Source organism: Chelonoidis abingdonii, chromosome 1 (genome assembly GCF_003597395.2).
Source record: "Chelonoidis abingdonii isolate Lonesome George chromosome 1, CheloAbing_2.0, whole genome shotgun sequence".
Classification (NCBI taxonomy): domain Eukaryota; kingdom Metazoa; phylum Chordata; order Testudines; family Testudinidae; genus Chelonoidis; species Chelonoidis abingdonii.
This window is the reverse complement of record NC_133769.1, coordinates 40997378-41019482: the sequence shown is the minus strand read 5'-3', so window position 1 is coordinate 41019482 and position 22105 is coordinate 40997378. Positions and strand designations below refer to the sequence as shown.

The window sequence follows — 22105 nt, the reverse complement described above, 5'->3', positions numbered from 1 at the left end:
GGCTGCCTGTTTTCTCCACAGCTGGAAGCCTCCTTATGGCCCCCTACCCCCAGTGCCCGCCGGCAGACTCTGTGGATCAGCACTTGCCCCCTCCTCCCCCACGCCTCCTGCCCGCGGCAGTCATCTGGCTTGCGGCGTTTTGGAGGCAGAAGGGAGGGGGGAGGAGGGAGGATTCAGTGCGCAGGCTCCCCCTCCCTCCTGACAGTGGCAATCAACTGACTTGTGGCATTTGGGATGCATGCCAAGTCCTTGCTCCTCCCCCTCCCTTCTGCCCGGGGCAATCAGCTGGCTTGCCACGTTCGGGAGGCAGAGGACGGAGGGGCAGCCTGCGCGCCGAGTCCTCGCTCCTTCCCCCTCCCTCCTGCTTCCAAAACGCCACAAGGCAGCTGATTGCCCCGGGCAGAAGGGAGGGGGAGGAGCGACTACTCGGCGCGCCTCCTCCTGCCCTCCCCTATGCAGCAATCAGCTGGCTTGGCGTTTAGAAGGGAGAGGGGAGGAGCCAGGACGCAGTGAGCAAAGTAAAGGGGGAGGAGGTGGGGGGGGGGAGAAGAGGCAGGTCAAGGGTGGGGGCTTAGGGGAAGGAGTGGAGTGGGCGGGCTACAGGTTGAATCCCCCACCTCTGGTGTTTGCAGAGTAGAGGAAGCTGCTCTGGAACCTAACCTCCCCTATTTACATTAATTCTTATGGGGAAATTGGATTCACTTAACATCGTTTCACTTAAAAAGTCACATTTTTCAGGAATATAACTACAACATTAAGTGAGGAGTTACCGTACTCAAGTGCACACTCCCCTCTGGAGGGTAAACCCAAAATTATACTATTTTGCACTGCACAGAGAACTGTACAGCGTAAGCTCATGAAATTCACCCCCTCCCTCAATGCAGAGGGAAATATACACAGCTTTCTGCCCCAAGTTACAATTTCCACACACACAGATTTTAGACAAAAACAAAAACAAGTTTATTCACTGCAAAAGACAAATTTTAAGTGATAATAAGGGATAGCAAACAGATCAAAGCAGATTACCCAGCAAACAAAACAAACACACAATCAAAGCTTAATATACTAAAGAAACTGGTTATAAGTAGCAAATTCTAACCCTAAATGCTGTTTTAGATAGATTGCAGAGATTCTTGAAGACTAGCTGCATTTGCTTGCAACTTAAAAAGCCAGATCTTTCTTTCACAGGCCAGACAACACTCCTGCCTGGGCTCAGCCCTTCCCCGCAGTCCAATATTTTTGTTCTCAGGTGTTTCCAGCAGTCCCCTTTCTTGGGCAGAGAGTTGATGAAGAACGAACCACAATAATGTTACTCCCCTGCCTTAAATAGTTTTTGCATATGGCAGGAATTCTTTGCCTCCCAGTTTGATTCCCACTCCCAGCCAGTGGAAAAATACTAGTATTATCATGGAGTCCAGTACCAGATGACTTGGTCACATGTCCCTGCAGCCATAACTCAGAGGCTATTTGCAGCATGCCCAGGAAGGCTTCCCAGTGGGAGATTAGCATCTCCAAAGACCTATTGTTTTCCTTAATGGCCCTTCTCAACCGGCCATCCACACTTATTGTATTCTGTCTAATGGACATTCCCCAGGTGCAAACACATTTGTAATAGATGCATAGATAATATTCCTAACTTCAGATACAAAAATAATACAAATAGGACAATCATTCAGTAAATCATAACCTTTCAAATGATCTCTCACATGCCTTATCTTGCATAAAATACATCATAGTTATGCCATAATCATATCATAATAATATCTCTATGAAGAATATGGAGGTGTATTCCCCAGGCAGCAAGGGAAAGAATGAGGGAATTGCTTGAGTGGCAAGTAGCTGGGCTTGGGGAAGAGCAAGTAGGGGGACTGGGACACAGGGAAAAAGGCAGGTGGGGAGAGGGAAGGCGGGAGTTTGAGACTGGATTGAGGAGTCAAAAAGAGTTGGGACGGGGAACTAGGTCGAAGAGACAAGAGAGGCATGGGAGGGAGGTAAGACTGGTAAGGGCCAAGGGCAGAAGGGTCTGTAACCACTAGAGAACACTCTCCTCCATAGCCTGGAATGGAACACAACATTCCGTAGCCCAGGGGTTCTCAAACTTTTGTCCTGGTGACTCCTCTCACACAGCAAGTGACCCCCACTCCTTATAAATTAAAAACACTCTTAAAATATATTTAGCACCATTATAAATGCTGGAGGCAATGTGAGGTTTGGGGTAGAGGCTGACAGCTCACGACCCTCCATGTAATAACCTTGTAATCCCCTGAGGGGTCCTGATCCCCAGTTTGAGAACCTCTGCCCTAATCTCAACACTCCTATGCTGTCAGCAAATAGCTGTGAACCCCCCCTAACAAAGTGCATGCCTCATCTCCCTCTCTCTGCTGGCTGGCCTACACTGAAGAAACCTACCAGCACTATAAATTACTCATTTAGCCCAGGTTTGTGCTCTGGATCTAAAGGTTCCAACTCTGCTGGTGACCCATGTGGGAATCAATATGGTTCCACATAAAGATATTTGTAGTTTTATTTTTAAGCCCTCCCCCACCTACCCACCCAAAATGAGATTGCAAAACCCAGCCCTCAGAAAATTAGGACATGCCAGCATGAAGGTTGCCTGTGCAACCTTAATTCAGCCCACTCGTTCTTAGAATCATAGGGGGTTAGAAGGGACCGCAAGGGTCAGCTAGTCCAGTAGTTTTCAAACATTTTTCTGGGGACCCTGTTGAAGAAAACTGTTGATGCCTGCAACCCAACGGAGCTGGGGATGAAGGGTTTGGGGGTATGGGGCAGGCTCACGGCTGGGGCACAAGGTTGGAGTGAGGGGGTGAGGGCTGCAGGGTGAGGCCAGGAATGGGTGCAGGAGGGGGGTCAGGGCTGGGGCAGGGGAAAAGGAGCTTGGGGTGCAGGAGGGGGCTCAGGGCTGGGGCAGGGGATAGGAGTGTGGGAAGGGGGCAGGGCTCTGGGGGGGTGCAGGCTCTGGCATGGGGCTGGGAATGAGGGGCTTGGGGTGCAGAAAGGGGTTTCAGTTTTGGGGGGGCTCAGGGCTGGGGACCGGGCTGCAGGCTTACCTCCAGCGGCTCCTGGTCAGCAGCACAGCTGGGGAGCAGAGGCAGGTTTCCCACCTGTCCCAGGCCACAGCATGGTCTGCGGTGCCAGAAGCGGCCAGCAGCAGGTCAGGCTCTTAGGTAGAGACGCGCAATCGGCTCCGCACGGCTCTCGCCCACAGGCACTGCCCCCCTTCCCCTCCCCATTGCCAAGAAGTCGGACCCGCTGCTGGCTGCTTTCGGGGTGCAGCGCAGTGTCGGAACAGGTAGGCACTAGCCTGCCTTGGTTGGGCAGCACTGCCAATGGGACTTTTAATGTCCCAGTCAGCAATGCTGACCAGAGCCACTAGGGTCCCTGGGTGCTGAGCAAGGCAACCCAGTGCCTTACATGCCACCATCCAATACTGGGTCATGACCCAAACTTTGAAAAACCCTCATTCAAGATGCAGGATTTGTTGTGCCTAAACCATTGAAGACAGATGGATCCAGCCTCCCTTTGAAAACCCCCAGCAAAGAAGCTTCCACAACCTCCCGAGGCATCTGTTCCATTGTCCTACTGTTCTTACAGTTAGGAAGTTTTGCCTGAGATTTAATCTAAATCTACTTTGCTATCATTTGAACCCATTGCCTCTTGTCCTGCCCTCTGTGGCAAAAGAGAACTCTTCTCCATCTTTTTATGGCAGCCTTTCAAGTATCTGAAGACCACTATTATATTCCCCCTTAATCTCCTCTTTTCCAACCTAGACATACCCAGTTCCTTCAGCCATTGCTCATGTGGCTTGCAGTCCATCCCTTTGATCATCTGTGTCACTTGCCTCTGGATCCTTTCCAGTTACTCTACATCGTTTCTATACACTGGTGACCAAAACTAGACACAGTACTCCAGCTGAGGCCTAACCAGCGCTGAGTGGTACTATCACCTCCTGTGACGTGCATGCTATGCCTCTGTTAATGCATTTGCCTTTTTTGCAACAGCATCACATTGCTAACTCATGCTGAAGTTGTGATCCACCACAACTCCCAGATCCTTCTCAGCAGTGCTGCTTGCAAGCCAGTTTTCCTCCATTCATGTAATTAATGATTATCATACTGTGCAAGATCACATACCATTCCCCCCGCCCCACATCCCAGTGTACACCAATGGGCCAATTCACCAGATAATGCATCAGAAAACATTCTCAGCTGCCTGATTTCAGTCCTTTTAATTCAGGGCTCAAATTTTATTCCTCCAAAATAAGACAGTTTAACTCAAATTCTAAATATAAACCTTTACCCAGTCCTGGGGTCTCCTGAAGGAGCTCAACTACTCCAGGCAGAAGGAGGAGTGAGACCTGCTTCAGATTTCCTCCAACAAACTGGTTTCCAACCTTCCTAGTCTGCTCACTGCAGGACTACACTCCCAGGCCATCTATCTGGCGGTTAAGGAGGGCCTCTCTACTCCTTTTGTATATCTAGCCTGTGCCTTGATCTCAGGCTGTTCTTTATAACCCAGCAGCCTGGCTCCACTTGCAGACGTAGAGTGCTTTGAGTTAAACCAGGCTTCATAGAGCGCAGTAGGAAAAGTGCTGCAATCTGTCCACACTGATAACTGCAAGCACACTGGTGTGGCCACAGTAGCAGCTCTCGCAATGGCCAGAGAGCAGTGCATTGTGGTAGCTATCCTAGCACACAAGTGGCTGCACTGTGCTTTTCAAATGAAGGGAGTGGGGTGGAGTGTGACAGAGAGTGCGTTGTGTGTACGTGGGGGGAGACAGAGTGGGTTTTTGGGGGGCTGAGTAGCATGCTGTCTTGTAAGTTCAGACAGCAGCAGACCCACCCTCTCCCCGCGTCTCTCTCTCACACACAGCATTCCACAGTAATGGTTGCTTTGTCTTGGAGCAGATAAGCATGCCGGCTGTCAGACACAGAGCTTTCAAAGGGCATATTCGCATTCTTGCAGCAATTACAAAACAATAACAAAAGTGGCCACTTGACTTAAGGGGATTATGCGATGTTTCCGGAGGCTGATCAGAGCACGGTAATGCAACACCTCATTCACACTGATGCCTGGGGGTTTCAGCCAATGCACATCAAGCGTTAATCTTCTCGCCAAGGTGGAGTACCAGGAGCGCTCTAGCCCTCGAGTCAGAGTGTTCTATATGCCTTACCAGTGTGGACAGGTAGTGAGCTAGGAAACCCAGGGTTGCTTTAATGCACTCTAACTCGCAAGTGTAGCCAAGACCTAAGACACAGTCTTCTGCTGTGTGATCATAGGACTTAAGGTGGGGTGACCTGACACAGGATGCTTCTGAGCCCTTGCCACATCAGCTCACCCTTTGACAATTGCCTCGTACAGCTGCAGTACCCAGAATGGAGCATGCTCTGGGGATGAGTTGGGGTTGTGTAGCGAAGGAGGCTGTTGCCTGTAGGACTCCTGCCCCATTTGTTGAAAAAGTCAGAAGGTGTGTGGTAAATAAGCCTGGGGACTGCAGGAACTGAAAGAATGGTCTCATAGTAAAGTCAGTTAGATACTTCCCTAGAGAAATGGATTCTATCCCTGCCTCCGCCACACAGTTTCCAGTGTGATGCTGGGCAAGCATTTAACCAAACTTTTTCCAGGTGGTCACTAAGTGTGTGTTCATTTTCTGGATTTTCATCTTGACACCCCTGGGGTCTGATTTACAGAAGGGCTGAGTGCTCATATCTGCAACTGAAGTCAATGGGAGCTGCGCACAGAACAAATAAAGTGCTATAAAATGTTATGTTCTTTGAAAACTCAGGCCCATGGCATCTCAAATTGGGTACCCAAAACTAGTGGACCCTTCTGACATTAATGCCTGTGTGCCTCAGTTCCCCCTGTGTAAAATGGGAATAATACCGCTGTAGCTCCCCAGGTCTCGTGAAGAGAAATCCATTAATGTTTGTGGAGCACTTAGACGCCACAGGGATGAATGCCATACAAAAGCACATAAGGAAATGAGCAATTCTCTCATCAGAGCAGGGTGTGGTAAATAAGACTGAGGCCACGATTTGAGTAATGAGGAAAAAACAAAAGATTGAATAGCTGCTTGTTCGGCGAGCATCATCCATCCTGTGCACTGAATAGGGCATGGGCCTCTAGGGAAAAAGATAATAGTATGTGATCATATAATTAAAGCTTGTATCAGAATGTATATGTGCAAGGAGGCTGAATTAAGGTTACATGGGAAACCTTAATTCAGGCTTTTCCTAACTTTCCAGTGCTCGACTTTTCAACATTAACATTCTTATATTGTAGTTTCTTTTTGGGTGCAATACAGTAACACATATAACCACATAATACTGGGTAATTTCTTGAGATTCCCTGACTCCTATTCACAGGTCTCAGCACTGCAACAAAAGAAGACTGGTATTTCAAAGGTATGCAAAGCCTTCCACAGGTCAAAGACCCCAGAGTCAGTGCAGCCCATAGCAGCAGTGAGGCAGGGACATTTCCTGAACCACAGCAGTGTTTCCTAGTGGAGAGAGCATAGGATTAGGACTCAGGAGACCTGCGTTCTTTTCCTGGCTCTGCCACTGGCCTGCTGGGTGACTCGGGCAAGTCACTTCACCTCCTTGTGCCTCAGTTGCCCAACCTGTAAAATGGGGAAACTGATGAAAGTTCCCTCATGAAAAGCATTGCATAAGATCTAGGTGGTGGTATTATTATCATCATCCTTCTGCTGCAAGACAGCTTGGGCACACAGACATCTTCACTTATACTTCCTGGATTGGGGAGAAGAGACTGCAATATCTTCCCCTAAAAGATTTTTTTGGGGGGGAGGGGGAAGAGGGAGGGGAAGGTTGGCTACCCAGATTTCCTTGAAGATCTTTGAAGAAAGGGGCATGGTTTTCCAATAACGTCTATCCTGCATAAAATGAAATGAATAAATAAAGGATATAGTGAAAAAGCAGATTTCCCTAAAGTAAAGGCTGGCACTGTATCATACCAGGCCTTGTATTCTCCCGGCAGCCCTGCCAATGGTGGGTATTCCAAGGTCAATTCAGGAAGGCATCCAGCATGTTTAGTCAGTGTATGATGCGTAACACCACCTCTACCGCGGACACTGCAGGTACACTGATGGTGGGGAAAAGGAATCAGAGAGAGCAGAAGTGTCAAAATGCTCGCTGTCTGCCTCCTTGGATGGAATCTATTAGTAAACTATTGGTTGCCGATTAATTTTTTTTTTCCTAGCATGTGGTATCTTAGTTCACCACACTGTTTCAGTTCTTGTTGTATAATTAGGTATCTGAAACTGTCCCTGATCTGTTATTCTCCCCACTGCAAACAGAGGATAAACACACAGTCATCAGACACATGAATGCAGGGTTCAGATAGGACTTTAATTGAAAGACACTAAAAACAAGTTACTGTTAAAGAGTCATTCCTCACCTCCTCTGTTACTATCACTTTTTAGGAACATATTTCAAGCATAGTATAAGAAGAAAGGACTCATCCACCCACCCCACACACACTGGGATTGAATTTGGCCCTATATCTTTGTCTGAACGCACCTGAATATTAAAGAACTTGTTCCATTCAGATAATGAATTGGAGTCAAACAAAATGCTTTTTAAAAAATTCTCTCTCTTTCTATTAATGATGTGATATGGTCAACTTCTTTTTTGAAAACAGGTTTTTTTAAGCCAATATTTATTCTTCATTACTATCTCTGCAGAAACTTGAAAAATAGCATTTGTTTCCCCCAACATTTTATCATCATTATCTCCATCACGGAAATACAGTAGATGTTCTCTGTTTCTATAACTGCTCTGGGTTTATTACAGTCTACGCATAAACATTATTGGTATAAGTGGTCAGAAACAGGGAGAAGGAACTTGCTACAACTTCTTTTAATTTTTCATTGAAACAAACTTTCAACGACTTTTTATAAACATGTCTAATTCTCTGCAATGTCTATCTAAGGTATTCCTATGGCCCACCATTGCCATAGTAACTGAGCATCTCACAATCTTTAATGCATTTATCTTCATAAACCCTGAGGTAGGGAAGTGAGATTAACTGCATTTTACAGATGGAAAACTGAAGCACTGCGAGCCCAAGCGCCAGATTTTAAATATACTCAGGCACCTGATGGGATTTTCGAAAGCGCCTAGGTGCTGACTCCTATTGAAACTTCTAATCCCTTTTATTTTTGGTGGGCGAATTTTGTGCCAACAACCCTTCAGTCTGAAGTCCTCTTTACTCACAAGCAGGGATAGCACATGTCCTTGTTAGCCGGCATATTTCCTCATGCTGACGTGTCAATATGCCTCAGCCCTGCTCTTTTGGGATCAGTGCTAGGGAGGAAGGAATGCCAGAACGATCATACTGGGTCAGACCAATGGTCCATCTAGCCCAGTATCCTGTCTTCGGACACTGGTCAGTGTCAGGTGCTTCAGAGGAAAGACAATCAGCCTTGATGCACATTCAGTCTCTGGCCTTTCTGCCAAGTAGTGCAAACTGCAATATGAACATTCATCCTATGGACACTAGACTGAGACCACTAAAGTACTTCACTTAGATCACAGAACCACCATGAAACGTAACAATGGTCATTGGTGACCAGGGCTGGATTCAAACCAGTAACCACACATAAAAGGCTCTGTACTCCATGAGCAAACTCTGAGCCATCTCGCCCCATGACGCTCCAATATTCTTGGACAGAACACAATTTATCTGTTTTCAATTTCAATTTCATTGTTTTCAATGAAAGTGTAATTAAAATTAAAATCTCACTCAAGTCTACATACATTAAAATCTACTGCATTCCTTTTGTATACTAAAACTGTAATTTTGTCAGAGACAGCTTATTGAGTTTGCCAGGTACAGCCAGCTTAATGTGAATCCATGTTGCTTGTGTAATATGCTGGATAAGTATGTCCCATCCCACTCTAACAAGTAGTCCACAGAGGATAAGATCCTACTACTACACACTAACCAAAAATAACTCTTTTTGCAAAAGTGGTAGGCACAAACCTGTGTTTTGGAGCTGAAGATACAGGGTTCTGTCATGACCAGTTATACTTTTCACTCATCTGTTGCTCCCTTTTGTGTACCTATGATTCCCTTCCCCAACCTAATATTTTACCCAGTATGGAAGTTGAGCCAACCAACTGGTATGTTCCTATATCTCTTTTTACTTTTATCACAAAACAACGTAACAGTACAAAAGATTTAAGGCTGATACAATTTAAATGCTTACAAATAAAATCTTACAATATTTACAGACAACTCATCTTCATTTCCAAGTAGTATCTCTTTCCCATTTACAAACTACAAATATCCAAGATGAAGCATCAGCTGAAATCTGGTGCCCAATGATGCAACAGACACAAATTTAGGAATTGGAACTTGTTTCAAAACCATCACCAAGGTGACCTACTCTATGTCGTACACATTTCCCCAGCACCACCCACACCTCTGAGACTTGGCAGGAGCAACTAGCTCTAACCACAGTCGGTTGCAGATCATGGTTCTGTGTTCTTATGTGTCAACATATTTCAGCAGTTGAGTTTGAACTGACTGGAAAATGCACACCTCTGAGTGATGTAGTTATACTGACCTAATCCCCGGTGAAAACAGCGTAATATTAATGGGAGGGCTTCTCCTGTCAACATAGCTACGACCGCTCAGGGAGGTGGACTATATCTACGCTGACGGGAGAAGCTCACCCACTGGCGTAGGAAGCATCTTCACTAAGCACAGCATTTGCACCACTGCAGCGCTTTAAGCCTAGACAAGCCCTAGGCTCCTGCACAGCTGACTTTGCTACTATTCACTGCCCACATTTGGACACCTGGGAGCGAGATCCAACATTCACTTGCACACTTCAGAAGTGAGAAAATACAAACCAGGAGTTTAACATAGGGCAGGACAAAGCACCACAGGTTATATGTCAAGAAAAAATCCATAGAGATAGGCAACAAGAAAACTCAGCAAGACTTTCCCATCTCCAAGTTCTAAGAGTCTGCAAAACTGCAGCTCACCATATATTGTTATCAGATAGATAAGGAGGCAGCAGCCTACCTGGGTCTTTCAGTGTTTTAAATTATTGCCACTTACATTCATTAGGGTCACCACATACACTTGAATTATGATGAGCAAAACCAGGGTGTTGGAGAAAATAGGGACTGAGAATAATCCTCAAGTCAACCCTGCAAGATCAGAAGAGACTTGAGGAAGAGACAGGTTGCCAGATTTGGAAAGAGGTGATACAGAGGCAGAAGTAGTACAGTCCAAGTCTGGTCATCTGTTGAGGAATCACATTATCAGACCTCTTCCCCCCCCCCCCCCAATCTATTTACCACTGTCATCACTGAATTAAACAAGGCATGAGGATACAGTTAGAACACTGGGATGCTAAGGTTACAGATGCTGATGTTACAGGTAGCTTGTCCCCTCCCCCATCACAACTCAAAACCTAGAAAAATCAAATTGCTGAAACATGATACAGTCTGCTTAATCCACAAACAGAAAAAGACAAGACAATTAATTCTTACATTCTTACCTTTACATTTTTTTTTTTTACCAAGAAACCCATATAACCCGCTATAATCAAGTAATTTAAATATCTAGAGATAATGTTCTATAAATGTATTTTTCCCTGTAAGTTTAACATTTGTTGAAAATGCAGGACTGAAAGTCCTAGAAGAAAATTTCCTCTATTTTGTGCATTTGTTTTGTTATTTTAGGTTCATTAAAAGGAACAGAATCCATCTTATTTACTCAAAAGACCAATGCAAAATGAACATTCTCCAGGCATATAGTTAAATTTGGTAATTCTTGGGGAAAACTACTGACAGTGCCAAGCATGCACAGGTACAGTGTCACTTTGCAAAGTTTACCTCTTGGGCGTTTTTCCTCCAGAAGCAACAGTTAGCAGTTGTCAAGTTGTTTTTTACTTCAGTAAATACAAAACAAAAGACTCTCAAACAGGTAAATCCTTATAAAAACAAAAATATCCAAAAGTCAAACACTTTTCCTGGAAACTTGTTAAAAATAAATACCCCAATCCTGCAAACAGCAACACATGGGAGTAGTCCCAAGCCTAAAATTCACTGGAACTACTTATTCGAGTAAAGTTAAGCATGTGCTGAAATACTGGCAGGTTTGGGGCCAAAAATTTGCTACCAAGGTCTGTGTGAACCACGACTACTTTTGGAGCTTAATTCAAGCTCTTTATTTTACAGTAAGTTATGGCACAATACTAATATCTGACAAGAAAAAAGGAGCATGAAGACAAAAATGTGAGGAGGGGAGTGCTGGTTGCTATTTTGAGACTGACGTAAAACAAAAACAAACAAAATCACAGAAGTGGCCAAAGCTCTTAGCACCTTATGTTTTCAAATCATCACATAACCACCAAAATTCTGATCCTGATATAATGCCTGTTTAATACAGACTCATGCACCAGGATGCAGACCTATTGAAACCAATACAAATTTGTACAAGGATTTGTGCAACCACGTGCAGGACCACTGTCTTAAAGATGGATTTTTTTTTTACTTTAAATTGAGTTTATGCCTACTCTTGCTCTATGAATTATGCTGAGGGAGTTCTATGGCCATTGCCTGTGTTGTATAGGCAAACAGACTAGAGGACAACAATGATCCCTTCTGGCCTTAGAAACTACAAAGCTATGATGTACAAAGACAGCCTTTTTAAATGCTTCATGCTGCTTTGGCCCTGAATGCAGCTCAGGGGACAGGTGGTGGGGAAAATGGCTTTTTTTCCTCTCCTTTATATATCTCCTTTAATGTTTAAAGTCCTGCTCTGAGCTGAATATTATTTCCATTTTACAAAAGGGGGAACTGAAGCACAGATAGTTTAAAGCCACTTGCATACGGCCATCTAGCAAGGCAGTGGCATATCCTGGGTTAGAGTTCCTACCTCCCAGCCATATGATCAGTCCATGAGAACATGCTACTTCACTTACATTGCTTTGCTGACAGCAAATCTGACAGCCACTCTATCTGGTTATTCACACTCATCAATAATTGTAGCTTTATCATATTCTACATCCTCGCACAGACCTTAAGGTTTACATCTTATTTAAACCTCATATTGATTTTCAATTATTTTCTCCACTACTTAATGAGGTGTGTGTGTGGGGGGGAAACCATGAAAGTTGTTTGAAGTTATTCAGCAACAGATATTTGCAACCTTTGGTTTAAGTCGATGCACTTTTGCCCCTCCATGACTGCTTCTGATCTTCTTTTGAAGTTTGTTAAAAATATAACTCTCCACAAAGCTCCAGAACTTTGCTGACTAAGAAAATAATGCCAAACAATTCTGCTTGTGAAGGGATTTCTCCCACGGAAAGAACTGTTCATGCATGTAAATAGTACCCTGCATAAAACTTTCTAGTAATTATAGGTTTAAAAGTGCCCTGTTCCTAATGACCTGACTGCCATGCGCAACCTGAGCCACCCCCAGCACCTGGGAAAGGAATGGAGCAGTTGAAGGAAGGCAGAGCAGGAAGTGATTAGAAGCTTTTACCTCACGCAAGTACTGTGCTTTGTGACACACGTTAAATAGCATGGTGTGGTCAGTTTCTGTCGTGTCACAAGGCCCCTAGAAAGATTACAGAAGTTCCAGGGTATGAATTTTCTCAGCCCCCTCACCCCACATGCTACCAACTTCCTGATCAAATAAAAGCTCGGCAACTATGACATTTTCCGAACTCTTCCTTCACACGCGCTCCCTTTGCCCAAAGAAGAAACCCACTTCAAGGCGGAGAATCACTAAGAGAGGAGATATTTTCGAGTGAAATATGTTTCGTGGAGGTGGGCGGTGGGGGGGCCAAAGGCGGATATCCTGGATCTTAATAGTAAACTTCCCTCCTGGTAAAATCTCTGCAAAGAGCCCGGAATACGTGAAGCAGGAGGAACAATGTGACATCCCCCATCCCCCTCCAGATTCTTGGACACATTGTGGCAGGCAGGCACCGTGTAGCTGCCGCATGGAGCTCGGACTCCCCAAACTGTGCCTGAGCCCGCCGCACAGCTGCAACATGGCAACAACATGCTGCTGCTGCCGCCACCGAGGAACAGCCCGGGCAGCCCCCGCCTCGGTGCATTTAGCTCGGACGAGCCGGGATGGAGAATTAACCCACCGCCCCGCCCCCACTGACTTACTTTGTGGGCGCCGCTCGCCTGTGGGTGCCCCGGGAGGGAGGCGGGCGCGCGGCTGCTCAGACACCGCCGCGAGGAGAAGCAAAAGCGAGCGGCGCTCTCCTGCTGCGAGGGGCACGTTAGCCGCCGGACAACATGTTGTATTAGTCATTCATACGGGGCGGGGAGGGGGGGAGGAGAAAAGGGGGTCGCTCTGCACCCTGGGAGCTGTAGTTCCCCTTGGCTGCCCCGGCTGCGCCGTACCGGGAAGCGGGGCTGAGCAAGGGATGATAAACTACAGGTCCCACGGTGCACCGCCAGCGCATGTGCCACGCTGCTGCTCGTGGTTTTACCTCTGCCCTGGCTGGGAGCTGAGGCATGTGGCCGGTGGTGTTGGCAGATCCCTTCTGCTCAGTCCGGCTGTCTGCAGCCAGAGAGGGGGGCTCTTGTGAGACATGCAGAGGTGTAGCGAGCGCCTTCCGTACCCTCCAACCGGAGGGGGCCCCGCAAGAAAGGGGGCCCCTAAAAGTGGCAAAAAAAATGTAAAGTATAACTAGGTAAGTGACATTTATTGACGCTATTGCACAATCCATGTCGGTTTTACTGACAAAACCGTGAAGTCATTATGCTACATCATAATGCTATTGGCTATAGCAGTTGTCTGTCGGTCAGTTTTGAATTTTAGTTGGACCCATTCAAAGAATGTGTATTTGCACTGTTAATGGCGGTCGGCGGATAAATGTTATTAATTTAGTTGTTTAGTTTTTTATCGTTTCCAACGCAGAAGCGTGCTTTGTGATGTCTAAGAGAATGTATAAGAGCGGGAGCTAGTAAACGAAAGGCAGCAAAAGATGCCGAGAAGGAACTTGAGAAAATTCCAAAGTTGTCAACGTATTTTGCGCTGCAATCCAATGTACAGGTACAGGCACATGAAACGGACAGCTCTAGCAGCGATGAATCGTATCCAGAAGTATCCAGAAGTGCTTCAAGTGAGGTCGAAGGTGAAGCCAGTTGTTCTACCAAACAAACTGTGACAGATATTCCAGCTGCTGCCGGGAAAGAAGTATCTGAATCTGAACCACTGACTGATGATCCAGGAGATTGGCCGTCTATAATATCGACAGGCAAGTGTGTGACATTGTTGCATGTGGCCACCGCAGCAGAATGAAAGTTATGAATTTCCATTTAACGAGGAAAGACGGAGGTTCACAAGTCCTCATTTCTATCGAACCATGGCAAATGGCGAGAAAATAAGAGGTTCATGGTTAATGTACTCAGTTCAGAAAGATGCCATTTTTTGTTTTTGTTGTAAATTATTTGGGCACTGGCAACATACCGCTACGTCGTGAAACATCTGCTTGAAAAGCACTGTCAAAAAGACTTCAGCAGCATGAAACAGGCAAAGGTCATCAACCGAAGCAAATATTCTCTTCTTACGTCACACCCTGGTTTCTGGAACACTACCGTCAATACCCAATGCTCTGCCTATTTCAACGTGCATTATGTGACCCGAGTATAATCCTATATTCGATAAGTCTTCCAAAAACTATCATATGTAGCACCGACTCTGCCTGCAAGATACATCAATTACACCATCTGGTGACTCGAATTAATGCGTTTACTGACGTGAACATAGTATACTCGTAACTGTAACATCAGTAACAAAGGCCAGGGGGGGCTAAACGGGGGGGGGGGGTGGGGGGGGGGGGGGGGGGGTGGGTTAAGGGGGGCGGGGGTAGTTAATTATGGTCAAAACCGCCACTGGCTCTGATCTGCTGTATGCCATCTCTTTCGAGACATATCTCGCAAAGATGAACAAAAGCATTGGACAATCTTCAATGGTGATACATCAATTGGCTCACAGCATCAATCTCGAACTCCAACGACGTCCGACAAACCCATTTAACAGAATGCAATTTCTTGAGTATGAAGGTGAAAGAAGAAAATAGAAAGCTATATCTGTAATCAACGAAAAAGTCAACGCATAATTTCAATGGACTTGCCGCTCTGAGATCACAAGATTCCAAGGTGAGCCCACACGGTACATAACAAGCACGTCATTTAGTCTAGTATACGTGCCTTGAACCCTTTAGTTCTTCCTCTCATATTGCGCCATAATAAAGCGTGGCCCTCATGTCAGCATGGCTATCTGAAGTTGTTGGCCTTTTCAGAAAACGTTTCCAATAATCCCCATCAGTTGACAAAGAACAGTAGAAAACCACAAACCTTCACGAATTGGACACCAGCTTCACGTTGCATTCACAAAGTAACACCGACAGACATCGTTTCTTCAGTGACACTTGGGAGTACATCCAAAAATAACTGATAAGATGTTTGGCTTTTTTAAGTTGCGTCGTGTTGCCTCTTGAAGTTACTGGCAACAAGTTAATCAGACTCGTGATCTGTGGACTGAGTACTGAACGGTCTCTGCCTCTTAATCCTCTGTAAAGTTCGCTGAGGACAGTACAATACTTTGCAAGCAATTCAAAACAGTCCAAAAACCGTGCCAATTCTGAAAGGAGTCGCTGAGCTTTTCAGTACTTCCTCGAAATGCAAGTTTCTTCGGACAAGAAAATAAACGCATCAAGCCAGCGTTTTGACAACATTTCTCCAGAAATCTCTTTCTTCAGAAAAGCCCTGCAATTCGAATTGTCAATAGATGTCGGTTACTATGCCTGACCGACAGGTCAAACCTACAAATGTGCTGATGATTCGAGTAATCTTTGTGCCGAAGAAAAATTCAAATCGCAGTTCTATCTTGTTCTCACTGATCAGGCCATATCTTCTGTTTCGTCGCGATTTGACCAACTCGTGGAGTGGTATAAGTTGTTTGGATTTCTGTACAACGCTAACAGCCTGAAGCAGTGTCACAGAGAAAATGAACTGGAGAATCACAGCAAAAATTTTGAAAGAAAAATGGGAGACATTGATGTCAACGAACTCATAATGGAATTGAATCATTTTATTTATGTCATCGAGAAAGAGAGAGGACTTGTCACGGCAAACAATTTTTTAACGTACATATAGAACAGCCTTCAGGAGATATATCCAAATCTTTGCATTTGCATCAGAATTCTTCTGACCACACCAGTTACTGTCACTGGTGCTGAAAGGAGCTTCAGCAGAATGAAACTGATCAAGAATATCCTGCGCTCAACCATGACAGACGACAGGCTTTCTGCGCTTGCAGTTATCTCAACTGGAAACAAGATTGCCAGATCTCTGGACTATGACGCATTGATTAACCAATTTGCGGAGAACAAGGCTCGAAAGAAGCGCTTTGCATAAATATGGAATACATGTACACTGTAGGCCTATGTATACATAATATGAACCCTGTATATTGTATAAAATAAATACCACATTCCAGTTTCTGCATTGTAAGGGGCCCCGGACATATGTTCGGAGGGGGCCACGTTCTTTGTTGCTACGGTCCTGGAGACGTGGCTGGCTCCCCTGCCCATAGGGAAACCGATGGGAGTCTCGGGCTCTGCAGAGCTTGCCTCTCCTGTTAGACTGTTGTTGCAGATCATAGAATATCAGGGTGGGAGGAGACCTCAGGAGGTCATCTAGTCCAACCCCCTGCTCAAAGCAGGACCAGCACCAACTAAGTCAACCAACTGCAGTAGATGCCGCTGATGCAGTCACCCAGGGCTGCCCTTGCTCCTGCTCCTACTTCTATTGGAGCAGCGTTGGGGCAATAGGCAGAGCTTAAAGTGTGTGTTTAAAGGTTTTAGCTCCTACTCAGGGGCCACCTGGCTCCCCATAAAACAAATCTATGGAGGTTTCAGTGTATGGTTTTCTGACGTTTAAAGTCTTGTTGGTATCATTAAATCACCTGCTTAGACTGAAGCTCTGTGCATCGTACTTTATTTCCTCAAACATAAGTAGGGGAAGTTTAAAGATAAGCCTGAAGCAAAGAGTTAAGAGTAAATTTTTTAAAAGTACCAAGGTGACTTAGACAGTTAGGAGCCTATGTTTCAGAAAGGCAATGGGATTTAGATTCCTAGGGGCCTAAGTTACTTAGGGCCCCTGAGTCATTTCAGTGCTTTTTGAAAATTTACTCCTAGTCTTGCTAGATCCACACATCCAAATCCGGTCATCTCAGCCTTTCTTCCATCTGAGTCAGACTAATCGTGTTCTTTCCCTCTGTTCTTTCTTTACTGTCTACATGTAAATAGGGTGAAGGGTGTATTTTGGTCAATATCTTAAAACCCAAGGAGCATCCGCTCTCCATTCTCCATAGACTTTAATCACATGGCACTTACTGTATGAGCAGCATTTTACTCTGGTGTCCTTAACCAAAATGTTCTTTCACATTAGTGTTGGTCTCTGGCTGGCCACAGGGCTATCACTTTTCACCCAGAGGTGCTTAATGACTTGTTTGTTTCAGTTTTCACCAAGAAGGTTAGTGGCGATTGGATGTCTAAAACAGTGAATGCCCGTGAAAATGAGGTAGGACCAGAGTCTAAAATAGGGGGGAAAAAAGTCAAAATTTACTTAGACAAGTTAGGTGTCTTCAAATCACCAGGGCCTGACGAATGCATCCTAGAATACTCAAGGAGCTGACTGAGGAGATATCTGAGCCATTAGCAATTATCTTTGAAAAGTAATGGAAGACAGGAGACATTCCAGAAGACTGGAAAAGGGCAAATATAGTGCCCATTTATAAAAAGGGAAATAAGAACAACCCGGGGAATTACAGACCAGTCAGCTTAACTTCTATACCCGGAAAGATAATGGAGCAAATAATTAAGCAATCAATTTGCAAACACCTAGAATATAATAAGGTGATAAATAACAGTCAAGAACAAGTCATTCAAACCAACTGATAAGCTTTCTTTGACAGGGTAACAAGCCTTGTGGGTAGGGGGGTAGCAGTAGATGTGGTATATCTTGACTTTAGTAAGGCTTTTGATACTGTTTCACATGACCTTCTCATAAACAAACTAGGGAAATCCAACCTAGATGGAGCTACTATAAGGTGGGTGCATAACTGGTTGGAAAATCATTCCCAGAGAGAAGTTATCAGTGGTTCACAGTCATGCTGGCAGGGCATAATGAGTGGGGTCCCGCAAGGATCGGTTCTGGGTACAGTTTTGTTCAATATCTTCATCAATTATTTAGATAATGGCATAGAGAGTACACTTATAAAGTTTGCGGATGATACCAAGATGTGAGGGATTGCAAATGCTTTGGAGGATAGGATTGAAATTCAAAATGATCTGGGCAAACTGGAGAAATGGTCTGAAGTAAATAGGATGAAATTCAATAATTCAATATTTTACTTGATTAACATATTATCAGAGTTGGGCTGAATTGATTAGGAAATATGTAGTATGTCAAAATGAGGTACAAACATATTAGTGCTTCTTGATATGACAAGGAACTACGCTTTCCATTAAAAGTAATAATAGTTTGTACTTACCATGCAACCAAGGATTAGACACTGACATGGAAGAGAACACGAACAGTTATATTAGGTATGATCAACTCAACTTATAAGGGGTATAACTCTTCTGCTTCTGGACATAAGCCAACCACTGAGCGATGAGTTAGGAAGAAACTTCCCCAATGAGCAGCTTATTCCACAGATGTCCTCTATAATCTTACACCTTCTTCAGAAACCATCTGGTACAGATCATCATCTAAGACAGGCTAGATGGGACCTACTGATCTACTCTGGTCTGGCAATTCCTACATTCATTTGAGATAGTATGAGACCCTGCTGACCTATTATTCCCCTGGTTTATGACATTATACTCTGGTTATGTCAACAGGAGCATATGCTTCCACTTAGGATTACTGTTTTCACTCCTGCTTCAGCAGGAGCAGAATGGTGTTGAATGTGCCTTTGCAAGGACAAAGGTAAGATGGAGGGGCCTTCTGCAGAGAAACAATGTTCTTGACTGTACCTTCTGTATTGTTTCAGCCTGCTCTATGGTGCACAACATTTTTGAAAGCAAAGAGGAAGTGCTCCAAAGGGTGGGGACCAATCAGGCAGAGGAAGCCGCAGCATGGCTACAGTCAGGGTCCCAAGGGTTGCAGGACTCAGCAGCTGCTGACAAAAACAGGCTTGCTTGTATCATTAGAGATGCCCGTTGCAGGAACTTTTCAAGTGACATAGTTGACAATGCTGACAGCTGTGCTTTTTTTCTAATTTATTTTTTGTAGTTTTGAGGAAGAGAGGGTTGTAAATTGAATGCTGAATTAATGGAATTGAATTAATTACCCGTTATTAGGTAGGTTATTGCTGTCTGCTAAGTAGCTTAGCATAATAGATCTATCTGGCTTTTTGAGTTGGCCTTAATACCGTGTGTCTCTTTTTGAGAACTTCATTGTTGACCTGGAATAATTTTGGTGCCAGTGACAAAACCCAATGGGAAATAGGGAGGCAGCAATAGGGAGGCTGACATGTGCTTTTTTCAGGATATCACATTTCAGATTATTTTAAAACTCTTTAATATGTTTAGGTGAAACATTGGGCACTGTCAGCAAAATGGAAAAAGAAAATCAGAGTAAACTAAAGTTACTTTCTTCCCAACTCTATAGACCACTCACAGCTGTTGATTTTGTGGAAGAACGTTTCCAGATACAGGATCCATGCAGGACAGTTGCTCCAGTGCCTAGACTGTATAGAGTATTTCAGTAGGGGGCTCCAACATAGCACCAGCAGAAGAGCTTCAGTGACTAGCCATCAACCACGGTAGGGCAGTGAAGAACATTTTTGAAGTGTCTTTAGTGAAATGTACACATTCCTCTAGGGGGCTCCAAAGCAGGACCTCATTGATCAGCTGCTGTGTCAGCACTGCACTGCACTGCACTGAGGAGACATTAAAAGGACCACACACACACAAATTGAGCCTGTGCCTTTTTATGTTTCTTGATGATGTATACAGAAAATCTGAATAGTGTTGGTGGCTTGTGTGTGTGTATAGGTGAGTGGTTGTGTTGGTGCTGCCCGTGGGAGCCAGCTGAGGTCACTCAATCAGGGTGAACTGCAAACAAAACAGGGCAGACAAATCCCAAATGCTGGTGGTTATTCCACTACTTAGATTTACCAAGCCAGCACAAAAAAGCTTCTGTAGTACCTCACTGGTTACTTAGAAGTTTAAACCACGCAGTTCCCTTAAAGTGCCCAGCCTCAGGCCTCCGTCCAGACACACCTGTCAGATATGATGATGATTCCTGAAAATCTTATTTCATCATATAAAAGAAAAGGTTCTTCCAATCCCAAAGGATCAGCCACACACCCAGGTTCAATTATAACTTAGATCTTACCCAAAATACACGCTATAGCCAATTCTTATTAACTAAGCTAAAATTTATTAGAAAAGAAAAGAGAGTGAGTGTTGGTTAAAAGATCAATATACATACAGACTTGAATTCAATTCTTGAGGTTCAGATACATAGTAGAGGTGAGCTTGTAGTTGCCAAAAGTCCTTTTAGAAATAGTCCATAGGTTATAGTCCAATTTCCATATTCAGGGTGGCTCCAGTCAATGACTGGGGATCTCAATCCTTGTGGCTTAAGGTTTCCCCCTCTTGAAACCCAAAGCAGATCTGAGATGAAGAAGGATCGTGTGCCAGGGTTCTTATACATTTCCAGCAGCCTTTCGGCCTGAGAAAACAATAGGCTTAACTCCTTCTCCCAAACATCCTGGCAATTAGCACAGAGTAATTTATCCATTAAACAGTTCAGATACAGGTTACCACAACCTTCAAAGAGACACATAGACAATAATACTATTTCACTCAAGTATCATCTTAAATGTTAATATTCCTTTTTTGATCTTTGAATTAAAACTATAGCAATAGACAAGACTTGTTTGCTTACATCACAAGACCTGAGCAAACACCTCCCCTTCTACCTCTAACAATGCAGACTTGCATTTCAAAGCTCTATTCATTTACATATCTTGCTAACCAGTTCTTAAGGTTCACCCATGGGTCAGGTCAGTCGGTGAGGTGAGTTAATTAACTCTTTCTGGCCCTGTCACCTTTCAATGAGATATTATATTATACTCATAACATCACAGTGGTCTTTTAAAAAACAACTGCAGGAAGGAGGGGGTTACCTGTGTTTTATATTAGTAATTCAGGTCTTGCCTGCCCTGAAAGACTTCATAGGGACTGGAGAACTAGTGAAGTGATGACATCAAAGTCAAGCGACTGAAAGTTGAAAGGGGATGTGGTTTTCATAGAGTCATAGAAATATAAAGCCAAAAGGGGCCATCAGATCATCCAATCTGACCTCCTGTATACCACAGGACACCAACCCCACCCAACACCTGCATACTACACCCAACAACTGAAATTAGAACAGGGTCTTACAGCTCTCAGGAGACCAAACTATTATGTGCTACAGGCAGAGAACAGAAGGGACCAAAGTGCACCAGTGCCAGTGGCCCCTGCAATGGCAGGAAATTGAGTAAGTGAGATATACTCACATAATCCTGACAAACAACCAATGCTCCACGCTGCAGACACAGAGGAAGACAAAAACTCACCAAGGACATTTATAATATGACCTGGGGAAAAAATCCCTTCCTGACCACACATATGATCCCGAGCGTGTAAACAAGTACCAGGCAGGCTATAGGCGCCAAGTTTCTAATCTGCCAGGGGGTGCTCCCATTAACTCCACCCTTTCCTGCTTCCACTCCACCCCTTCTCCCAATGCTTCACCCTTGCCCTGCTTCTTCTCACCCCTGCTCTGCCCCCGCTCGCCTCTTCCCTCCCCGCCCAGGGCCAGTGCAACCACTGGTACTCTCAGGCATGAGCCACTCCAGACAGCATGCCACAAGGGCTTTCCATACAAACTGTCTCAGGCAGCCTTTCCATTCACCGACCCACTGTAACACTCCTCCCCAACCTAAACCTCCTCCACTGCAACTTGAGACCATTACTCCTTGTTCTGTCATCTAGTACCACTGAACAGTCTAAATC

The 22105-nt window shown here is 44.7% G+C and overlaps 1 protein-coding gene across 5 annotated transcripts in view; it reads right to left on the bottom strand.

Moving 5' to 3' along the window:
- TRABD (TraB domain containing) overlaps nt 1-13340 on the bottom strand; it is a 51392-nt gene extending 38052 nt beyond the window's left edge. Inside the window, exons 1-3 of one of the 5 annotated variants that reach the window (XM_032769379.2) lie at nt 13182-13235; nt 12544-12618; nt 10890-10987 (exon numbers count right to left, since the gene is read on the bottom strand). Coding sequence is in view for 1 of the 5 variants with exons in the window: in XM_075065202.1 (XP_074921303.1) it covers nt 13182-13329 (148 nt within the window). In the remaining 4 variants the exon portion in view is untranslated. Of the gene's footprint in view, nt 1-10889; nt 10988-12543; nt 12619-13181 lie in introns of all 5 variants that reach the window. The other 4 variants (XM_075065209.1, XM_075065202.1, XM_075065218.1 and 1 more) reach the window with 4 other exon arrangements.
- Between the last annotated feature and the right edge of the window lie 8765 nt (nt 13341-22105).